Below are 23,147 nucleotides of genomic sequence, written 5' to 3'. Positions count from 1 at the left end.
ATAAGAGGCAATCCGTAATTTCGATTAAGACATTAATGAGCGACGACGAACGTAGTCAATATAACTATTTGTTCTCCTCGTGCACCAAGTCAGAACCGTAGGGCAAATAAGGGGGGCATATAAGCAGACAATGAAAGCTCTTACAATATTCAATGATTACATTTCTCTAAAACAGGTTATAGGCTACATGTGCACCACCAAGTCAGAACAGTAGGCGAAATGAAGAGGGGTAAATAGACCAAATTATTAAGGTGAGGCACATGGGCTACTAACATCTTACTACACAACATACACTTAGTATTACTTTCTTAGCTACAGTATACATGTCTCCCTGGCATATTACACCATTTATGCAGCAGCATACAATACATTTTTGGATCACCTTGTTGTGCTCACAGGAAGGTGGCGTGGCAGTCATTTGTGGGCACATTTTTTCATCAGTCTGGCATTTTCTGGATTTATGGTGCATTCAAAACAACTGGGAACTCGGAAAAAAACAAGGTTGAATCATGATGACGTCATTGATATTCAGGTCGTAGCTCTAGAAAGAGGAACGGATTTACAATTCCGAGTTGGATGACCTTTCAAACCATATTTTAAGAGTCAGAGCTCCTTTATTCCCGACTTCCCAGTTGTCTTGAACTCACTGAAGTCAATTTTCGCAGATCCGAGTTAAGTTGTTTTGAGTGTGGCACAAATCATGCTTCATTGACAGCATGGCCAATGTTGAATGTTTATTATTTTAAACTTGGAAAAGAGCCCCTTCTCCCAGATTTCAGACCACACAGCCACTCCACTAAATAGCAGGCTAGTGATTGCTTTACAATGCTGGCAGTTAGCCACTGTCACTGATTCCTTTCAAACCACTCATTGTTGAATTTGAGATTTCCAACTTGTTGTGTAATGTTTATGTCCAATGGCCGATGAGCACCGATACGTTTGATCTATAATTTCACTTCATATAAAAAGGATTTGCCAGTAGATTGTCGACTTGATTCATGATGATGACTGCTAGCTAAGATTGAAAGTATGATGTTGACATGATCAGTCCAATCAAAGCGACTGTACATGTAACATGATTTGACAATTTTATCTGTGGCCAATAGTCTTGAGCTTTCTTGGATCGGCACTTCTAATGCAACTATGGCAGCACCCAAGAGGCTAGAATTTTCGAGCTCTACCCTTAGACTTGGTGGTGATGTAGTGTCGTCATGGGTGACATACCACTGGGTAAGCAACTAGATTAAGCTGCTGGATGATTTTTGTCTGAATGGATGGTCGGGTCAGAACATAATTATAATAATTTGTACACTACAAATTGACCATAACAAAGCCACAAAATAGATTGTATTTGAAAATGAAAATAATTTCAAACCTTGATTACATGGCGACACGATCATGTCTCTTGGGAAAAGATTGCCTAATTTAAACAAATGTTTACCTGGATTCCTGGTGATTTGACAATCTTTGACAAAAAAACGTAAATCCTAAATAAATAAAAATCACTTGCGGGCAAGTTTTGGCACAAGGGCTGCCTGTTGCCAACCCATGCACTAGTGTGGCAGGCTACGCTGACAGACGCAATTATAGCCTATTCCCATGAAACTAACCGGGGCACAATCAAATGAGGCTGATGTTTACGCTTCCTCTGGTGCAGGTAGTGCAATGTGCATGCTATAACCTGCTGCGATTTAATAAAGATGGACGCATACTTACTCTGCATAACCAGTGGCCCACGGCAGCCTCTTCGTCTCTTTCAGAATGAGTATCGGCCGAGCAACATGATCCGCCGAGCACTCGATTTCATCCGGTGACAGTCCCAGAAACTCCGGTCTTGTGTACGGGTATTTCAGCGGTAATTCGGAGCCACCGAGAGGTTCACTGTTCGAACTACCAGCCATCATACCGCCCATAAAATTGGCCACAGCTGATTTCACCCGGGTGAGCATGTTCTTGCTGCAGCGTGTGTCCAAGCAATGCTAATGCCGGGGTCCCCTTTCTCAGAATATCGCCAAGGCTCGGCTGCGCGTTTTGCGGACCGCAACGGTTCAGGTATGCACCTCTCTCTATCAAATCATTCTGTACCGAATGAACGCGGAAATAAACTCATGGTGAGCACAGTCATGTGACAAACCGTTTGCTTGCTGGATTAGGTCGCGTACCTATCGCGCTATGACGGTGAGCAGCTGTTATTGGCAAAGCGCCAGTAGGTGAAAAATGTAGGCTAATTATCCTGGAATGCCGTGGCAGGTAGGCAACAGTAGACTGCTACAACAAGAACCGACGGCAAGGTACAGTGAAAGGCACTTCAAACCAAGTGTTTGCTTGACCCTCAAAATATGGTGAGTGAAGTCAGCTGACAGATAGCCTATATCCTCTTTGGAGTAGCCTACATCCTCTTTGTAGTAAGTAGCCTAGTTGGTCTCCTTTTCTGCACGACAAAGCATTTTCTGCTTATTCTATTTGAGACTCTCCCACATCACATGCTCTTCTCAGTCATGTCAAAGTTGTCCTTGTCCCATTTTCATTTTGTGTAATGGGAATAGAACTTCCACTAGCCTATGTGTCTTTAATTAGGCTATTATGGAATAACCAGGTAAATACCAATGTTATAGTAACCATACCTATTGAGTTATGAGGTTCTATGATCAATACATTTTTTGTTGTTGCTGTGACTAGGTGATGGGATGATTTGACTATATTAACTCATGTATTACGGTAGTATTTTCCAGATCTAGGTTCTCATTATGGAAGGAGCCTCTCCAATGAGAATTAAGGAACTCCTGAGACACTGCAGATGCCAAACTGGCAGCATAGAGCAATCTTTAATTCATGGGTTTGTCTTTTAAGAGGTTCATTGACCTAATTACAAACAGCCAATCAGAGAAAATATATCAGACTATCTAGAGGTATATATTTCTATGCAGACAGTCAAAGTGATGCTGCCAGTGATTATGTTCTATATAAAGCAAGTGTTAGTCCCTATACAGTGCCTTCAGAAAGTATTTATATCCCTTCACTTTTCCCGTATTTTGTTGTGTTACAGCCTGGGTTTAAAATGGATTAAATTGGATGAGAAAAAATTCACTGGCCAACACACAAAACACAATGTCAAAGTGGAATTATGTTTTAAAAAATGTATACAAATTAATTAAAAGTGAAATGTCTTCAGTCAAGTATTCAACCCCTTTGAAATGACAAGCTTAAATAAGTTCAGTAATAAAAAAGTCAGATAACAAGTTGCATGGACTGAGTGCAAAATGTGCTTAACATGATTTTTGAATAACTACCTCATCTCTGTACCCCAGACATTCAATTATCTGTAAGGTTCCTCAGTCGAGCATTGAATTTCAGACACAGATTCCATCACAAAGACCAGGGAGATTTTCCAATGCCTCGCAAAAAAACTGACATTTTAGCATGGTGAAGTTATTCATTGAACTTTGGATGGTGTATCAATACACCCAGTCACTACAAAGATACAGGCAATTTTCGTAACTCAGTTGCAAGAGAGGAAGGAAACCACTCAGGGATTTTACCATGAGGCCAATGGTGACTTTAAAACAATTAGTTTAAAGCTGCAATATGTAACTTTTTGGGGCAACCCAACAAAATTCACAGAAATGTGAGTTATAGATCTGTCATTCTCATTGAAAGCAAGTCGGACGCGGTAGATCTCTTCTATGTGCTACAGTATTTCTATGCTTTACGTTTTTAACTTGTGTTTTTGTGTCTTTTGCTTAATTTTTTTACTCCAGCTTTAAACAGCTGAAAATACAATATTTTATTATAAACATGCATCCTGTTTGCAACAAGGCACTAAAGTAAAACTACAAAACATTTGGCAAAGAAATTCACTTTGTTCTGAATACAAAGCATTATGTTTGGGGCAAACACAACACATCACTGAGTACCACTCTTCATATTTTCAAGCATGGTGGTGGCTCCATCATGTTATGGGTATGCTTGTCATCGGCAAGGACTGGGGAGTTTTTCAGAATAAAGAAATGGAATGGAGCTAAGCACAGGCAAAATCCTAGAGAAAAACCTGGTTAAGTCTGCTTTCCACCAGACACTAGGAGATGAATTCACCTTTCAGCAGGACAATAACCTAAAACACAAGGCCAAATCTACACTGGAGTTGTTTACTAGGAAGTCAGTGAATGTTCCTGAGTGGCCAAGTTGACTTAAATCTACTTGAAAATACAGTACTGTATATGGCAAGACCTGAAAATGGTTGTCTAGCAACGATCAAGAACCAATTTGACAGAGCTTGAAGAATTTTGAAAAGTATAATGGGCAAATGTTGCGGAATGGTGTGGAAAGCTCTTAGAGACTTAGACGAAAGAGATATATCATTCTGTATTTCATTTTCAATAAATTTGCACAGAAAAAAAACATGTTTTCACTTTCATGGGGTATTGTGTGTAGATGGGTAAGCAAGAAAATCTACCTAATCCATTTTGAATTCAGGCTATAACACAACAAAATGTGGAATAAGTCAAGGGGTATGAATACTTTCTGAAGGTACTATATATCCTAGTTTCAAAAGGAAGTCTGGATGATTTCCCTTCGTGCTGCTGCCAGACGCTTTATCAGAAATATGAAATATGAGGCTGCAGTATTACTGTATGAGAAAATGTAAGGAAATGACGACGCAACACCAGATTGCAGAAGGTGATGTGGTATTGATGATGAAAATGATTACAAATCAATTATTACGGACTTCTGTTGTCTGCAAAATGAGCTCAAATCAATCAGGCTCTTCTTTCCTCTGACAGACAAGTATTGAAATCCAGAATCAACCCAGTCAGCTCACTTATATTGCTGGTTGAATTTAAAGGCTAAGCATCTTCAGGATTGTTGTTTTATATAATTATTATTATTTCTGCTCAGGTCTGTGATAGGGTGTATTCAAGCACACTAAGGTCAGAACAAACATGCTAGGGTCTTGGGCATGCACCCATGACTGGGTAAGTGATAGCTGAGATTGATCTGAATTTTTTTAGTTCACCTTTATTTAACCAGGTAGGCTAGTTGAGAACAAGTTCTCATTTACAACTGAGACCTGGCCAAGATAAAGCAAAGCAGTGCGACACAAACAACAACACAGAGTTACACATGGAATAAACAAACATACAGTCAATAACACAGAGAAAAACAAGTATATATACAGTGTGTGAAAATGAGGTACGGCAATAAATAGGCCATAGTGGCAAAATAATTACAATTTAGCAATTAAACACGGGAGTGATGGATGTGCAGAAGATGAATGTGCAAGTAGAGATACTGGGGTGCAAAGGAGCACAAAAAAAATATAACAGTATGGGGATGAGGTAGTTGGATGGGCTATTTACAAATGGGCTATGTACAGGTGCAGTGATCTGTGAGCTGCTCTGACAGCTGGTGCTTAAAACTAGTGAGGGTGATATGAGTCTCCAGCTTCAGTGATTTAAAAAAAAAAAAAAAAAAAAAAAATTTTTTTTGCAATACGTTCCTGTCATTGGCAGCAGAGAACTGGGAGGAAAGGCGGCCAAAGGGGGAATTTGCTTTGGGGGTGACCAGTGAAATATACCTGCTGGAGCGCGTGCTACGGGTGGGTGCTGCTATGGTGACCAGTGAGCTTCGATAAGGCGGGGCTTTACCTAGCAAAGACTGACAGATGACCTGAAGCCAGTGGGTTTGGTAACAAATATGAAGCGAGGGCCAGCCAACGAGAGCATACAGGTCGCAGTAGTGGGTAGTAGATGGGGCTTTGGTGACAAAACAGATGGCACTGTGATAGACTGCATCCAATTTGCTGAGTAGAGTGTTGGAGGCTATTTTGTAAATGACATCGCCGAAGTCCAGGATCGGTAGGATAGTCAGTTTTACGAGGGTATGTTTGGCAGCATGAGTGAAGGATGCTTTGTTGCGAAACAGGAAGCCGATTCTAGATTTAATTTTGGATTGGAGATGCTTAATGTGAGTCTGGAAGGAGAGTTTACAGTCTAACCAGACACCTAGGTATTTGTAGATGTCCACATATTCTAAGTCAGAACCGTCGATAGTAGTGATGCTGGACAGGCGGGCAGGTGCTGGTAGCGATCGGTTGAAGAGCATGCATTTAGTTTTACTTGCATTTAAGAGCAGTTGGAGGCCACGGAAGGAGAGTTGTATGGCGGTAAAGCTCGTCTGGAGGTTAGTTAACACAGTGTCCAAAGAAGGGCCAGAAGTATACAGAATGGTGTCGTCTGCGTAGAGGTGGATCAGAGAATCACCAGCAGCAAGAGCAACATCATTGATGTATATAGAGAAAAGAGTCGGCCCGAGAATTGAACCCTGTGGCACCCCCATAGAGACTGCCAGAGGTCCGGATAACAGGCCCTCCGATTTGACACACTGAACTCTGTCTGATAAGTAGTTGGTGAACCAGGCGAGGCAATCATTTGAGAAACCAAGGCTGTTGAGTCTGCCGATAAGAATGTGGTGATTGACAGAGTCGAAAGCCTTGGCCAGGTCGATGAATACAGCTGCACAGTATTGTCTCTTATCGATGGAGGTTATGATATTGTTTAGGACCTTGAGCGTGGTTGAGGTGCACCCATGACCAGCTCTGAAACCAGATTGCATAGCGGAGAAGGTATGGTGGGATTGGAAATGGTCGGTGATCTGTTTGTTAACTTGGCTTTCGAAGACCTTGGAAAGGCAGGGTAGGGTAGATATAGGTCTGTAGCAGTTTGGGTCTAGAGTGTCTCCCCCTTTGAAGGGGGGGATGACCGCGGCAGCTTTCCAATCTTTGGGGATCTCAGACGATACAAAAGAGAAGTTGAACAGGCTAGTAATAGGGGTTGCAACAATTTTGGCTTATAATTGTAGAAAGAGAGGGTCCAGATTGTCTAGCCCTGCTGATTTGTAGGGGTCCAGATTTTGCAGCTCTTTCAGAACATCAGCTATCTGGATTTGGGTGAAGGAGAAATGGGGGAGGCATGGGCAAGTTACTGTGGGGGGTACAGGGCTGTTGACCAGGGTATGGGTGGCCAGGTGGAAAGCCTGGCCACCCGTAGAAAAATGCTTATTGAAATTTTCAATTATCGTGGATTTATCGGTGGTGACAGTGTTTCCTAGCCTCAGTGCAGTGGGCAGCTGGGAGGAGGTGCTCTTATTCTCCATGGACTTTACAGAGTCCCAGAACTTTTTGGAGTTTGTGCTACAGTATGCAAATTTCTGTTTGAAAAAGCTAGCCTTTGCTTTACTAACTGCCTGTGTATATTGGTTCCTAACTTCCCTGAAAAGTTGCATATCGCGGGGGCTGTTCGATGCTAATGCAGTGCGCCAGAGGATGTTTTTGTGCTGGTTAAGGGCAGTCAGGTCTGGAGTGAACCACGGGCTATATCTGTTCCTGTTCCTACAATTTTTAAATGGGGCATGCTTATTTAAGATTGTGAGGAAAGCACACGTGAAATTAACGTCAATGTCTGCTGTCTCCCACAGATATGGTATGGAGTTTTGTCTGCAGTCACCAAGAGAACTGGCATGTAGTGGAACAAACAAGAGAAGAATGCCGGAAACAGTCTGTGTGTGATGGAGAGGAGATCTCAATGGCCAATGATAAGTAATAGTGTTTAACATCTGGTGTTTGAGGTTTGTTACAGAAGTTAGATACAGTACAGTAGTAGATTTGCTCAAGGGGTTTACAGTTGACTTCTTGGCATTATGGGTGTGTGTTATTCCTAAGGGAAAATAATACCTTTGCTACCTCCCTCCTAGACATGTGTTGGTTTCAACTATAGAGGCATTTAAGTATTTTTCCATTGTCAGCCAAGAGTGTCTGAAAATGTTCCTACTTTTTGACATTATAGTCATTTAGCAGACACTCTTATCCACACCAGTGAACAGTGACCTGACTGACAAACAGCTGGATGATTGGTCAGGCAGCTTGTGTTGTTGTATTGTAAGTCGTGTCTTGTTGGCTGTGATCCCATCTCCACACTAGAGCTTTATTTATTTATTCTGGTCCAGCAGAAGGAGCTCTGGCTGTGATTTTATCAGCTCACCAATGTTTTTTCCTTCAATTTTAACGCTTTCAACGGCTTTTCTTGCGTCACAAGAATGTTATTTTTCCATTAATTTAGGGTCAAATCCTTACTTGACCTCTGTGTGTTAAACTAACATTGGATTGATGTCAATGCCTAATGCACGGGAAAATCAGTTATGTTGAATACTGTATTCACACTACAAAAACATCTCATCAGATTTGTGATCTCTTTCTCTCTATCCCTCTCCCTCTCTGTGTTTTGTTTGAGTTGGAGGTCTGTCTTCAGAGAGGGATAGACCATCTCTGTTTTGTCATGAGTGGATTATGCCTGTGATGAGACAGTGAGGGGATTGAGGGAAGAAGCCACTGGCCTGGCCTGCCCTTGTCATAAGGTGTGTGTGTGTGTGTGTGTGTGAGTGAGACACCAGAAGTCCCCACAAGAATAGTAAACAAACAAAACATTTACCAACTGGGAACATTTTGTTTGTCCTCACAGGGTCAAATGCTATTTCTAAGGGGGTTAAGGTTAGAATTAGGGTTCAGGGTTAATGTTAGGTTTTTGGGTTCATGTTAGCGTAAGAGTATGAGTTAGGGTTTAGGGAAAATAGGATGTTGATGTTGGGATTGAATGTTGTGTCCCCACAAGGTTAGCTGAGAGAGTGTGAGGATCTGTGTTTATTGCACTATAACCCAATACTATATCACACGTGATATAATATTAGCAACTGTTGGCCTGGGCGCCTGGGTGTCTGTGTGTGTGTGCTGAAAGTAACATTTTGCCCCAGATAGTGTGCTGAGAAGCTGTGGTTAACCTTGAGTGAGAACAGTATGCTTTCTATGCAGGTGCAAATAGCTCAAACAATGTTACAGAACTGTCTGACCTCAGTCTCCAGGGTGTGGGAGCGTAATCTACACAGCAACAGCGCCGGACACCAAGGAGCGCCAAGAGGCTGGGACCAGCCTGAGCGCCGGCGATAGGCTGAGCAAAGTTTAAACCACGCTCAGCCTCTACTGTGATAGGCCAACAGACAGGTTGGAACTACGTCTATCACGGTATAAGAACAGCTGTTTACTTACCTCCTGCCAGTTCTCTGTTCTGCCCTGCGAGGTGATACAGAGAACCCGTATATACGAAAATTGCATTTACCATTTATCGCTTGAGTTTAATAAAAATACTTAAATTATATTCGGTGACTCTGAATCACATTTTGTCCTGATACCAGATTTGAATTGACGCAAATCCCTTATAAGAGAGCGAGAGAGAGTCATGCTCAACATGAGCTTCTGATATATTTCATATTTTTTTGTTTTTAGAATGAGATAAACACTCATTCCAGAAAAAGAATTCCAGACAAGAAGTGATGAACAACAACTCTATTCATTCAGAATAGAAGAAAAAAATAACTTTGCGCCTCAAGTTAAGAAGTTAAGAAGTTTTGAGTCTAGCAAGCTAGCTACACAACAAAGACCTAGCCAGCAGACTAACAAGCTAGCCAGAAGAAACGAGCTAGAACAAACCTAGCAAGGGCAGTTATTACAACTACATCAAACGACCAAACTGAGTGAGTAAACCAAAAAGGAGCACGGACTAACTTTAAACATATCTTCTGTTTTTTAATGTGAGGATTTGTCACTCTTTTTGCTGGTTTTTGAACTAAATTAGCGCTAGCTAGCAACAGCAGCAGACGAACAAATCAGTTGCCATGGCAACGGGGCAGCAGCAGCAGTCGTAGCAGAGCCCACAGGCACCATGTCCCCACTCCCCCTCAGCGCTGAATCCATTCTCTACCCTCCAGAGGCCAAAAATGACACAACGAGGAAAGCTTTTAAACAGAAGCTACTAGAGGGGAGGCCAGAAACCCTTTTTGCAGACCTCTACAAAAACGGTGACGTGAGTAATCTCATCTTCCTCACTGACCAGCCAAATGCATGGCGCTCAGCAGTGTGCTCTCACTACCCATCCATAAAGAAAGAGGGAATCTGTAATGGGTGGAAGCTGGAAATCAAAGAGAAGGACGACCCTGACAGCACCATGATAACAATCAACCTCTACAAGACTGGGACTGTCATGGTGCAAGGTAACATTAGGCTGTTTGAAACAGACTTTCAGACCATTAAGGAGAGAGCGGAGAGAGAGAAGGACACCACCAGTGACATGCCCTCCCACAAGACAAACTCCACCAGCACCACCCTCACCTCATGCCCCCCCGGGTCCAGAAGAAACACTGGCTGACATCGTCCTGTTGATGGACTCAAATGGGAAGTTTGTTCAGGAGAAGAAACTTTTCCCTAGACACAAAACGAGAAAGGTGTGGTGCCCAACAACGCAGAGTGCCATGGAGCTGCTTGATAAGGCCCATCTCGGGTCGCCAAGCCACATAATCATACATACCGGAAGCAACGACCTGCGTGCTCAGCATGAGAGGGTGGCGACTTCACTACGGGGAGTGATTGAGAAGGCCTCCGCAATCTTCCCCAACTCAAGAATCGTGGTGTCAACCCTTCTACAGAGGAAGGACTTCCACCCTGCCACAATCCAAAGAATAAACGCCAGCCTATCCCGGGACTGTGCCCTGCGACCCAATGTACACCTGGCCCACCATCCCACCCTCGATCTGGACTGTCTCTATGACCATGTTCACCTGTACAGGGAGACAGTCCCCATCCTTGCCAAGACTCTCAAGGACGTCGCTTTAAACCGCAGCCCGACCTCTCCACCCAGGAACAGCGGAGCAATCTCCACCCCGCCGAGATCACCGAGACAACACCTCGGACCAGCACCCTGGAACCTCCAGCCACGACCACAGCACCACCAACCTCAATGCCCACCACAGCCAGCGCAGACCACCCCAGCCCAGCTTCAGAGCCACCCAGACGAGGCCTCCCACCCCCCTGCCCCCAACCGCAGACCCACACTTGGAGGAGCCACAGCCCAGCAGGCAGAGCTATGCACAGGCTGTGAGAGGAGCAACTGGCCCAGCCCCCACCAACCAAATTAGTGACATTAAACAAATGCCGAGTCTACTATGCTCACATGTGATAGGCCGAGGGTCATGGTAAGATGAGCACAAGAACTCCACCATCCTCACACTACATCCACCCAAGTGGCATGACACAAATTTTATCTTAAATAGTTTACTTTAATTGAAAAATCCTATTTTAATAGTTCTTGTTGGATTGTGAGTGTTTGTCTCATTTTGAAGGTAAAGGAAAAAGAGTTATGAAATCTTTTTACGTTGCATGTTGGAATTTACAAGGATTGAAGTCCTCTGCTTTTGGGCTAAAGAGCAGAAACCCAGACTTCCTGAAAGAAATTGATGATGTTGATATTGTAGTACTACAGGAAACATGGTGCAGAGGTGATGTTTCCACTGGCTGTCTACTAGGTTATAGGGAGATAATCATACCATCCACTAAATTAAAAGGAATCAAACAGGGCAGAGACTCAGGGGGAATGCTAATATGGTATAAATCTGAACTAATTAATTAAATCGAATTGATCAAAACAGGAGAATTCTTTATCTGGTTAAAAAAATCAACAAGGAGGCTATCTTGACAGATAAAAACGTCTTCGTCTGTGCCACATACATTCCCCCCTCAGAATCACCCTACTTCAACGAAGAGAGTTTCTCCATTCTAGAGGGGGAGATTAGTCACTTTCAGGCCCAAGGTAACGTACTGGTCTGTGGAGACCTGAATGCTAGAACAGCAGAAGAACTAGACACTATTAACAGTCATGGGAATAAACACCTACCAGGAAGCAACAACCTTTCCCTCCCCACAGAAACAACTATGACAAAGTGAAAACCAAAAACTGAGTACAGCTCCTAAAGCTCTGTCGAACACTGGGTCTGTACATAATCAATGGCAGGCTGAGAGGGGACTCTTTTGGTAGGTACACCTACAGCTCATCCCTTGGCAGCAGCACTGTAGACTACTTCCTCACCGACCTAAACCCAGAGTCTCTCAGAGCCTTCACAGTCAGCCGACTCTCTCAGACCACAGTAAAATCACAGTGTATCTGAGAAGAGCAGAACCCAACCATGAAGCATCACGGCCCAATAAATTACATGGTACTAAACAGGCCTATAGATGGAGTGCAAACAGTACAGACATCTCCCAAAAAGCAATTAGTAGCCAAAAAATACAATCTCTCCTGGACAACTTTTTAGCCTTAACATTCTCCTTCAGCAATGAAGGTGTAAATTTGGCCATTTGGAACATAAACTTTATATTTGACAAATTAGCCTCCTTGGCTAATTTAAAGAAGCATACGAGCAATCCAAAAATAACAGATAATGAAAAATGGTTTGATAATGATTGCAAAAATCTAAGAAAGTCATTGAGAAATATATCTAATCAAAAACACAGAGAACCAGTCAACAAAAATATACGCCTTCAATATGGGGAAACACTGAAGCAATACAAACACACCCTAAGAACAAAAAAGGAACAGCACATTAGAAATCAGCTGGATGGAATTGAGGAATCCATAGAATCAAACCACTTCTGGGAGAATTGGAATAAATTAAACAAACCTCATCATGAGGAATTGGCTATCCAAAATGGGGATATGTAGAGAAATCACTTTGCAAACCTCTACAGCAATATAACAAAGAGCACAGAACAAAAATATATACAAGGAAAAGTACAAATCCTTGAATTAGCAGTCAAAGACTATCAGAATCCTGTGGATACCCCAATTACAGAAGAAGAATTATTGGAAAAACTATGCACTCTCCAACCCAAAAAGGCATGTGGTGCTGATGGTATTTTAAATGAAATGATCAAATATACAGACCACAAATTCAAATTGGCTATACTCAAACTCTTCAACATTATCCTCACTGCAGGTATTTTCCCCGATATTTGGAACCAGGGATTGTTCACACCAATCTATAAAAATGGACACAAATTTGACCCAAATAATTACAGAGGAATTTGTGTTAACAGCAACTTGGGGAAAATTCTCTGTAGTATTATAAATAGCAGACTACATTATTTCCTTGACGAACACAACGTCCTGAGCAGAAGCCAGATTGGATTTCTAAAAAATGATCGTACAACAGACCACATTTACACCCCCCACACTCTAATTGATAAAATAAAGTTAACCAAAACAAAGGCAAAATCTACTCGTGTTTTGTAGATTTCAAGAAAGTATTTGATTCAATTTGGCACGAAGGTCTTTTTTATAAACTAATAGAAAGTGGTATTGGAGGGAAAACATATGATTTTATTAAATCAATGTACACTAAAAACAAATGTGCGGTTAAAATTGGCAACAAGCAAAGACTTCTTCTCTCAGGGGCAGGGAGTGAAACAGGGCTGCCCAATAAATCCAACACTATTAAACATCTACATTAATGAATTGGCAAAAACATTAGAAGAATCGGCAGCACCTGGTATCACCCTACACAACACTGAAATCAAGTGTCTGCTGTACGCAGATGACCTGGTGCTGCTGTCTCCCACTAAAGAGGGGTTACAGCAGCACCTAGATCGTCTTCACAGGTTCTGTCAGACCTGGGCTCAAACCGTTAACCTAAAAAAAACTAATATAATCATATTCCAAAAAAGGTCCGGAAATAAGGATGACAAATATAAATTCTATTTGGACACAGTTCTATTAGAACACACCAAAACCTACACATATCTAGGACTAAATATCAGCAACACAGGTAGCTTTCACATGGCTGTGAATGAGCTGAGAGACAAAGCAAGAAGAGCATTCTATGCCATTAAAAGGAACATCAAAATTGAAATTCCAATTAGAATCTGGTTCAAAGTTTTGAAGTATGAACCAATTGCTCTATATGGCAGTGAAGTATGGGGTCCACTCTCTGATAATGAATTTACCAAATGGGACAAACATCCAATCGAAATACTGCATGCGGAGTTTTGCAAGACTGTATTGCAAATACAAAGAAAAACTCCAAATAACGCATGTAGGGCAGAATTGGGCCAATACCGCCTCCTCATTCGAATAGAAAAAAGAGCCATCAAATTTTACAACCATCTAAAAACAAGTGACCCCAAAACATTCCATCACACAGCTCTACAATGTCAAGAGATGAAACAAAAGAAGAGTCCCCTCAGCCAGCTGGTTCTGAGGCTCAGTTCACCAACCCAAACCAATCCCATAGAGCCTCAGGACAGCCCTCAGAAAATCTGGCCCAACCAAATCATCACAAAACAAAAATAAAAATATATCACCTATTGGAAAGACACCACAAAAAAATTAAGTAAACTTCAATGCTATTTGGCTCTAAACAGACAGTACATGGTGGCAGACTATCTGACCACTGTGACTGATAGAAAACCGAGGAAAACATTGACTAGGTACAGACTCAGTGAGCACAGTCTGGCTATAGAGACCGGTCGTCACAGACAAACCTGGCTGCCCAGAGAGGACAGGCTGTGCTCACTCTGCTCCAGGGGAGAGGTAGAGACAGAGCTGCATTTCCTATTACACTGTGACAAATACTCAGACCTAAGAGAATATTGCTTTCCCAAAATTATAATTCAATACAAAGAATTTGAAACTATAAAAGATTAACCAGATGCTGTTGGTCCCACCATTTATTTATATATAAATATAAATTTTGTATATTTATACATTTTATACATTTTATTTTTCAATATGTATACTTTGACAATGTAAGTAATAATGAACTTGCCATGTCAATAAGGTCAATTAGAGAGAGAGAGAGCGAGAGCGAGAGAGGAGGTGGGGGCGCTAGATATCAGCCCACTAGGCCTAAAGATGGGCGGACAGACAGACTGTCGTCCACTCATTCAAGAGCCTTAACTACACCATCAGATTATCCATGCGATTTTATGTGTGTGTGTATCATGAGTCATGGTAATGACTCGACAAAGCTCAGAGCTTTGCACAGTGCTTTGTTCAGCTGATTAGAGGATCTGACCAGCTGTGCATTAAGAAGAGGAGAAGGTGGTAATGGATCAGCATACCAGGATCACATTGAGACAATGCATCCAGGTTTCCCTCCTCCAGTCCTCCGGTACATCCAACATACACATTTTTTATTGTTGCCCTGGACAAAAAAACTGATTCAACAAGGGCTTGATGATTAGTTGACAAGTGGAATCAGGTTTGCTTGTCTGGGGCCACAACAGAAATATGTTCTGTTGGGGGTACCACTGGGCAAAAACTGAATCAACGTTGTTTCCACGTCATTTCAACCCCAAAAATATAAGTGATGACATTGAATCAATGTGGAACACTCATTGGATTTGCAAAAAGTCATAAACGTAAGGGCATTTCATGTTTTAACCTAAATCACATGACATGGTGACATGTTTTGTTATATTCACGTTGAATTCACACTAGTTGACAATTCAACCAAATGTAAATCAAAACTAGACGTTGAACTGACGTCTGTGCACAGTGGGTAGGCCAATATTCAGTTAGTGGAATCAGGGAATTTTTTGGTAAAACAGTTGTGTTAATAATATCAGTGACGGAGACTTCTGTCTTGGTTTTAACCTGGAACAACTCAAATGCACTCTTCCTGACTGTCCGGTGTTGTTCTAACAGCAGCCATAAGAACCTTGCACTCTGGAAAAAATCTTACTGCTGCCCGTGGGCCACAACCCTGTAACAGCAAAGTAATAGCAGTTTTAGTGTAAAATGCATACTTATGTATTACAATGGTGTGTGTGTGTTAGTTAAATACTAGTATATTCCTTGTATGACCACCAGGTGTCACCAAGCTCATTCAGAATCTTCCAAGAAAATTCGGCTGACTGTTCATCTGGCTTCATTCACACCAGAGATCCCAGTAGTTATCAGCAGTGGATTGAGTAAGTGTGTTGGATTAGATAAAAGCACGGAGGGACTTCACAAACAACCCCTTTGAGACTTTTTTTGTTGTTGCTTTTTACAGTCCTTGATCTTTTGTCTTAGCTGATAGGGCCCTTGGCTTTGAATAACATGACTGAATGAGTGTGTCTAGTAAGTGTGTTTCTCATCACAACCAACGTGATTCTGTGTGGCTACAGGGACCTGTATTGAAGACAAGCTGTGAGTGTGTTGATAGAGATTTAGTAGGAGCAAACTGGCATCCGCTTCCTTTCCCATCTGCTAAGTTTCAGAGTTAAGCTGTGGATGTTCTAACAGACTCCGCAGGGATCCAGTCCTGGGCCATTGTTATTTTATTACTGTGTGTGTGTGGTTATGTGTTTCTCTGTCTGTCTGGAAAACTGGACAGTGGAAAACTCCACTTTTCACTCACTGTTAGAAGTTGCAATATTGTACTAATGGAGGAAACCATTTATTTTCTGAGAATATGGCCACAAATGAGTATTCATAGAAGAAGAATTCAACAAAAACCTGAATTACTGGGTCTGATCTCATCACTGCCCAGTCACTATGCAGAGAATATTTGGCATCCAAGCCTTGGCTGCAGTCTATGAACATCCACAAGAAGGCAGGCAGTGAATAACTGAGCCTCTGTAGAGGAGCCAGCGCTGAGATAAGCCTGTGCTGTGCTTACATTTATTAACCTGATATTACATCTTCTCACCTCCACTATGTGTTTCATACTCCTATGCCAGGACATTCACGAAGGCCAACCCCGTAAATATCCATCTTTATCAGTCCTAATTCCTTTTTACAAAGTAGAAAAATGTAAATGCAGCACTATTCCTGCCATGCTGATAACTAATGTACTGTATTTCTCATGGAGGGATGTCACACATTCTGTGTGTGGGTGCAGTGTGTTTAATTGAGGAAGACATTCCCCAATAAACCCATCTTCACACAAACGCCAGGGAATCTTGAAATAACCCAGGAGGTTGCTGAGGGAAGGAGTGCTCATAATAATGTCTGGAATGGAGTAAATGGAATGGCATCAAACACATGGAAACCAAGTGTTTGATACCATTCCACTAATTCTGTTCCAGATATTACTATGAGCAGGTCCTCCACAGTTAAAGTGCCACCAGCTGCCTGTGGACAGTACCACAGGAGGTTGGTGGCACCTTAATTGGGGAGGACGGGCTCGTGGTAATGACTGGAGCGGAATCGGTGGAATGGTATCAAATACATCAAACACATTGTTTCTATGTGTTTGATGTCATGGCATTCGCTCTGTTCCAGCCATTATTATGTGCCGTCCTCCCCTCAGTAGCCTCCTGTGGACAGTACATATTCTAAGTTAACTAGGCAGGTGAAGGTGGACTGTGTCAGTTACAGTGAGTAGCTCCCTGATGGATTGCATTGTTTCCAATGACAGTCGTGTTGCTTTGAAGAGTCGACCCGTTTCACCTTGACTGGGTAGGTAAAGTCTATTTATTGAAGTCATTACACAGTAGGTGTGAACAGGCCTACTGTAAATCGATATTTTAATGACTGGGGTTTGAGTAATCTCACATAATTATGTTTGATTATTTATGCCCGTTCATTTTGATTATGCCCAGGAATACCTGTGCCTTGTTTATGGTAGAAATGTGAAGACATATTTCTGTCCCTACTGTAGAACTGAGTGTAGAACACAATGCCAGGGTAAGCCACTGACTTTACTGCAGACATGTCTAACACAACGATGTTCCCCAAGAGAATTTGAAGGTTAGATCAATTCCATTAAGCACATCCTAGACCTGCCTCTCTCTGTGGATGGCATTGAGCAGCAGTCAATCTTATATAAGCTTCTTAACAATCAATGTTTCGTTTTATTCTCAGATTCTAAGATCCTGTAAGGTAAAATGCAGGCATGCTTACAATACTGCATGCCACAACAATATGGAAATAGATCATTTATTCATCAATCAATAGTTATGTTCCCACAGGGGTTGTTCTATAGATCATTTGGCCTAATGAAGTACACACTGTACATTTCACCACATATGGGCTTTCAGTTTCTGTTCCAGTGAACTGTTATGACACACAATATCAAAACTATGAGAACTAACTCAGACTAACATCAGAACAACACCTTGTCGTTCATTCAGGTCCAATTAATATTAACAGATTATACCATGATTTATAAACAACTGGAAGGCTTGTCTGTCTCAGGTTGCGTCCCAAATTGTACCCTATTCCCTATAGAGCCTGGTTAAAGGTAGCACACCCTCAATCTGTTCATTAATCATTAGCCAGGACATGACAATTTGGTTGGGGTTTCCAGGTAACCACAGAGCTGTGGAAGAATAGTTTATGCGTGTTACTCTTGTTCCCTGCATGTTTTACTCTGTCGCTGCTGAATGCATATGAAGACCTTCCACATTGTTGTGTTATTTATCAATGGTGTTGCTTTGACAGGCTTGAGCTACTGTTTCTGTTTTAAGTCTTTAGGTACTTACTTTGTTTCCAAACTTCTGTTCCTGCCCGGTTAGGCCGGCTGTCTCTGGCTGTGTGGGCGGAAGGTGTGCCTGGTAGCCTCCATCTCACTTTCCTGGCTCTGCCTTTGATTCCTGGCCGCGCGCCTGGCCTCTGAGCTCACTGAGAAATGCTATCGCCTGTCTTTCGGTCAGTCGGCCGGTCACGGTGGCATCCACAGGTCCTTCACCCTGTGTTTCCAGACACATTAAAGCACAGCTTTTATTAATACACTTCTGATATGACATTTTACTCTTCCTGGAATTCCTCTGTGAAATTCAACCCCTTGCCATTTTCAAGGCCCCTGCAAACAAAAGTCAAACCACCACTGACAACGATCTGTTTCACCGTCTCCAATTAACTTATGTTCGATTGTATTTCCAGGTGACCCTGTTCTTAAAGGGATAGTTCACCCAAATTACGAAATTACATATTTTGGACTTCCTGATGGGCTGCCCCCTGGTGGTGAGTGTAGGCAACAACAACTCCGCCACGCTGACCCTCACCACGGGGCCCCTCAGGGGTGTATGCTTAGTCTCCTCCTGTACACATGTTGTATATAGCCAAGTTATCCTTACTCATTGTCTATTTATTATTACTTTTATTATTATGTGTTTTACTTTTCTATTATTTCTCTTTTCTTTCTTCTGCATTGTTGGGAAGGGCCCATAAGTAAGCATTTCACTGTTTGTCTCCACCTGTTGTTTACAAAGCATTTTTTATTTATTTATTTTTTATTTCACCTTTATTTAACCAGGTAGGCTAGTTGAGAACAAGTTCTCATTTGCAACTGCGACCTGGCCAAGATAAAGCATAGCAGTGTGAACAGACAACAACACAGAGTTACACATGGAGTAAACAATAAACAAGTCAATAACATGGTAGAAAAAAAGAGAATCTATATACAATGTGTACAAAAGGCATGAGGAGGTAGGCAATAAATCGAATAATTACAATTTAGCAGATTAACACTGGAGTGATAAATCATCAGATGACCATGTGCAAGTAGAGATACTGGTGTGCAAAAGAGCAGAAAAGTAAATAAATAAAAGCAGTATGGGGGGTGAGGTAGGTAAATTGGGTGGGCTATATACCGATGGACTATGTACAGCTGCAGCGATCGGTTAGCTGCTCGGATAGCAGATGTTTAAAGTTGTTGAGGGAGATAAAAGTCTCCAACTTCAGAGATTTTTGCAATTCGTTCCAGTCGCAGGCAGCAGAGAACTGGAAGGAAAGGCGTCCAAATGAGGTTTTGGCTTTAGGGATGATCAGTGAGATACACCTGCTGGAGCGCGTGCTACGGGTGGGTGTAGCCATCGTGACCAGTGAACTGAGATAAGGCGGCACTTTACCTAGCATAGCCTTGTAGATGACCTGGAGCCAGTGGGTCTGACGACGAACATGTAGCGAGGGCCAGCCGACTAGGGCATACAGGTCGCAGTGGTGGGTCATATAAGGTGCTTTAGTAACAAAACGGATGGAACTGTGATAAACTGCATCCAGTTTGCTGAGTAGAGTATTGGAAGCTATTTTGTAGATGACATCGCCGAAGTCGAGGATCGGTAGGATAGTCAGTTTTACTAGGGTAAGTTTGGCGGCGTGAGTGAAGGAGGCTTTGTTGCGAAATAGAAAGCCGACTCTAGATTTGATTTTGGATTGGAGATGTTTGATATGAGTCTGGAAGGAGAGTTTGCAGTCTAGCCAGACACCTAGGTACTTATAGATGTCCACATATTCTAGGTCGGAACCGTCCAGGGTGGTGATGCTAGTCGGGCGTGCGGGTGCAGGCAGCGAACGGTTGAAAAGCATGCATTTGGTTTTACTAGCGTTTAAGAGCAGTTGGAGGCCACGGAAGGAGTGTTGTATGACATTGAAGCTCGTTTGGAGGTTAGATAGCACAGTGTCCAAGGAAGGGCCAGAAGTATACAGAATGGTGTCGTCTGCGTAGAGGTGGATCAGGGAATCGCCCGCAGCAAGAGCAACATCATTGATATATACAGAGAAAAGAGTCGGCCCAAGAATTGAACCCTGTGGTACCCCCATAGAGACTGCCAGAGGACCGGACAACATGCCCTCCGATTTGACACACTGAACTCTGTCTGCAAAGTAGTTGGTGAACCAGGCAAGGCAGTCATTAGAAAAACCGAGGCTACTGAGTCTGCCGATAAGAATATGGTGATTGACAGAGTCGAAAGCCTTGGCCAGGTCGATGAAGACGGCTGCACAGTACTGTCTTTTATCGATGGCGGTTATGATATCGTTTAGTACCTTGAGCGTGGCTGTGACCGGCTCGGAAACCGGATTGCACAGCGGAGAAGGTACGGTGGGATTCGAGATGGTCAGTGATCTGTTTGTTGACTTGGCTTTCGAAGACCTTAGATAGGCAGGGCAGGATGGATATAGGTCTGTAACAGTTTGGGTCCAGGGTGTCTCCCCCTTTGAAGAGGGGGATGACCGCGGCAGCTTTCCAATCCTTGGTGATTTCAGATGATACGAAGGAGAGGTTGAACAGGCTGGTAATCGGGGGTGCGACAATGGCGGCGGACAGTTTCAGAAATAGGGGGTCCAGATTGTCAAGCCCAGCTGATTTGTATGGGTCCAGGTTTTCCAGCTCTTTCAGAACATCTGCTATCTGGATTTGGGTAAAGGAGAAGCTGGGGAGGCTTGGGCGAGTAGCAGCGGGGGGGGCGGGGCTGTTTGCCAAGGTTGGAGTCGCCAGGAGGAAGGCATGGCCAGCCGTTGAGAAATGCTTGTTGAAGTTTTCGATTATCACGGATTTATCGGTGGTGACCGTGTTACCTAGCCTCAGTGCAGTGGGCAGCTGGGAGGAGGTGCTCTTGTTCTCCATGGACTTTACAGTATCCCAGAACTTTTTGGAGTTAGTGCTACAGGATGCAAATTTCTGCTTGAAAAAGCTGGCCTTTGCTTTCCTGATTGACTGCGTGTATTGGTTCCTGACTTCCCTGAACAGTTGCATATCGCGGGGGCTCTTCGATGCTATTGCAGTTCGCCACAGGATGTTTTTGTGCTGGTCGAGGGCAGTCAGGTCTGGAGTGAACCAAGGGCTATATCTGTTCTTAGTTCTGCATTTTTTGAACGGAGCATGCTTGTCACAGCATGTGACAAATAAAAATGTGGTTTCGTTACCAATCCATGCTTATTTAAAAAAAATGTTTTAGGTTGCACTGTTTCACAATGCTAACGTTTTAGCATTTGTGGCACAAGTCCCAGTACCGATATTAGCATTTTTCGTGCATCATATCCAAATCATCCAAAAGTTTCTAAAATGTATGCCTGAAAAATGCAAAAATCGGTACCATGACTTTCAGGCATTTGTGGTACAAATCACATTTTAAGTTGTGGTACGAATATAATTTTTCACGCATCATGTTCAAATCATCTGTGGCTATCTTTGAGCTTTCAGATGATTTGGACATGATGCGCAAAAAAAATGCTAATATCAGTACCAGGACTTGGATGTGATTTTTGCCACAAATGCTAAAATGTTACCATTTGGAAACGGTGCCATGTAAACTAAACCAAAATCACAGATCGCTGTCAAACCTTGTCCATAGACTGCTTACAGGCTATGGAAACCTATGTCATTTTGTAATTTGGGTGAACTATCCCTTTAAGAAATGGCAAATGTTTAGTTTCACAACACAGGCATGTTTTGTGGAATCTCTGCATATATTCTGCTCATCTCTTGTAACATCCACTTCCGTTCCAGGAAACAACAGCCTAGCAGCTGTGTTACTTTGGACGTTCTATGTGTTCCAAGAGGTCATTCCTACCAAGAATTCTGACCCACAGTTCTAGGAACAGATGACTTATGGGTATAGAGTAAGCTGACTAAGAGCATGGTGACAGTTTAGATTAGCCGTCATAATGAAAGTACACTTCAGCCATGCACTGCCCCATATGTGCACTGCAGTTGGTAGAGTGAGAGAATAGCCAACCAATGGTAAATCAAATCAGTACTTCGCTCTGACATTTTTACTGTATTCATTCTTGTGAATTGGCAACAATGTGGGGTATTTAAAATGCTATTGATAAATAGATTACAATGTTATAGTTCACTTGACCTGTGGCGAACAATAGCACAGGAAGGGGAGACTGTTGTTGTAGTGTGGATGCGGACATGTTGCAGGAGAGCTTGGTCTCTGGGAGGTCCTCTTCATGAAGCTGTGGAGGCATCCCAAATGGCACCCTATTCCGTTTAAATTGCACAACCTTTGTCCAGTAGCGCACTATAGGGTGTCATTTGGGATGCAACCCATGGGTGGGTGAGACACTTCCTTTACAATTGAAGGGCTTGTTAAAAACACACTCCGGTCCTCTTAACTTTACTACCTAACTTCCAGATTGAAGAGTGTCAGAGACTCATCTCTCCATTTAGCTTCTGTTATAGCTCATGTTATCTTGTACAGTATGTCATAAAATGCGACATTGAACTAAGATTTTCACCCCAAAAATCAACTTCATTATTTGTATTGTAAATCTTGAATAAATAGTAAGGTGATCTGCTGTACCCCTGACCATTACGTTCAGAATAGGGAGAGAGAATTCCTCCTGCAGCTTTTCTGAACCTAATGGTCTATATACAGTATATATATATATTCACCCCCCCTTGGCATTTTTCCTATTTTGTTGCCTTACAACCTGGAATTAAAATAGATTTTTGGGGGTGTTTGTATCATTTGATGTACACAACATGCCTACCACTTTGAAGATGCAAAGATATTTGAAACAACACAAAGAAACAGAACTTGGGTGTGCATAACTATT

At 42.4% G+C, this 23,147-nt stretch overlaps 1 protein-coding gene across 1 annotated transcript in view; it reads right to left on the bottom strand.

Annotated features, from left to right (window-relative positions):
* Positions 1-2,153, bottom strand: part of LOC120052405 (protein phosphatase 1H-like) — a 54,866-nt gene extending 52,713 nt beyond the window's left edge. Inside the window, exon 1 of the mRNA XM_038999287.1 lies at positions 1,717-2,153. Within this exon, the coding sequence (XP_038855215.1) occupies positions 1,717-1,949 (233 nt within the window). The 5' untranslated portion in view covers positions 1,950-2,153. The remainder of the gene's footprint in view (positions 1-1,716) is intronic.
* Positions 2,154-23,147: the final 20,994 nt, after the last annotated feature.

Source organism: Salvelinus namaycush, chromosome 8 (assembly GCF_016432855.1).
Source record: "Salvelinus namaycush isolate Seneca chromosome 8, SaNama_1.0, whole genome shotgun sequence".
NCBI lineage: Eukaryota > Metazoa > Chordata > Actinopteri > Salmoniformes > Salmonidae > Salvelinus > Salvelinus namaycush.
The sequence above is the reverse complement of the archived record's forward strand: the minus strand, read 5'-3'. Positions and strand labels throughout refer to the sequence as shown.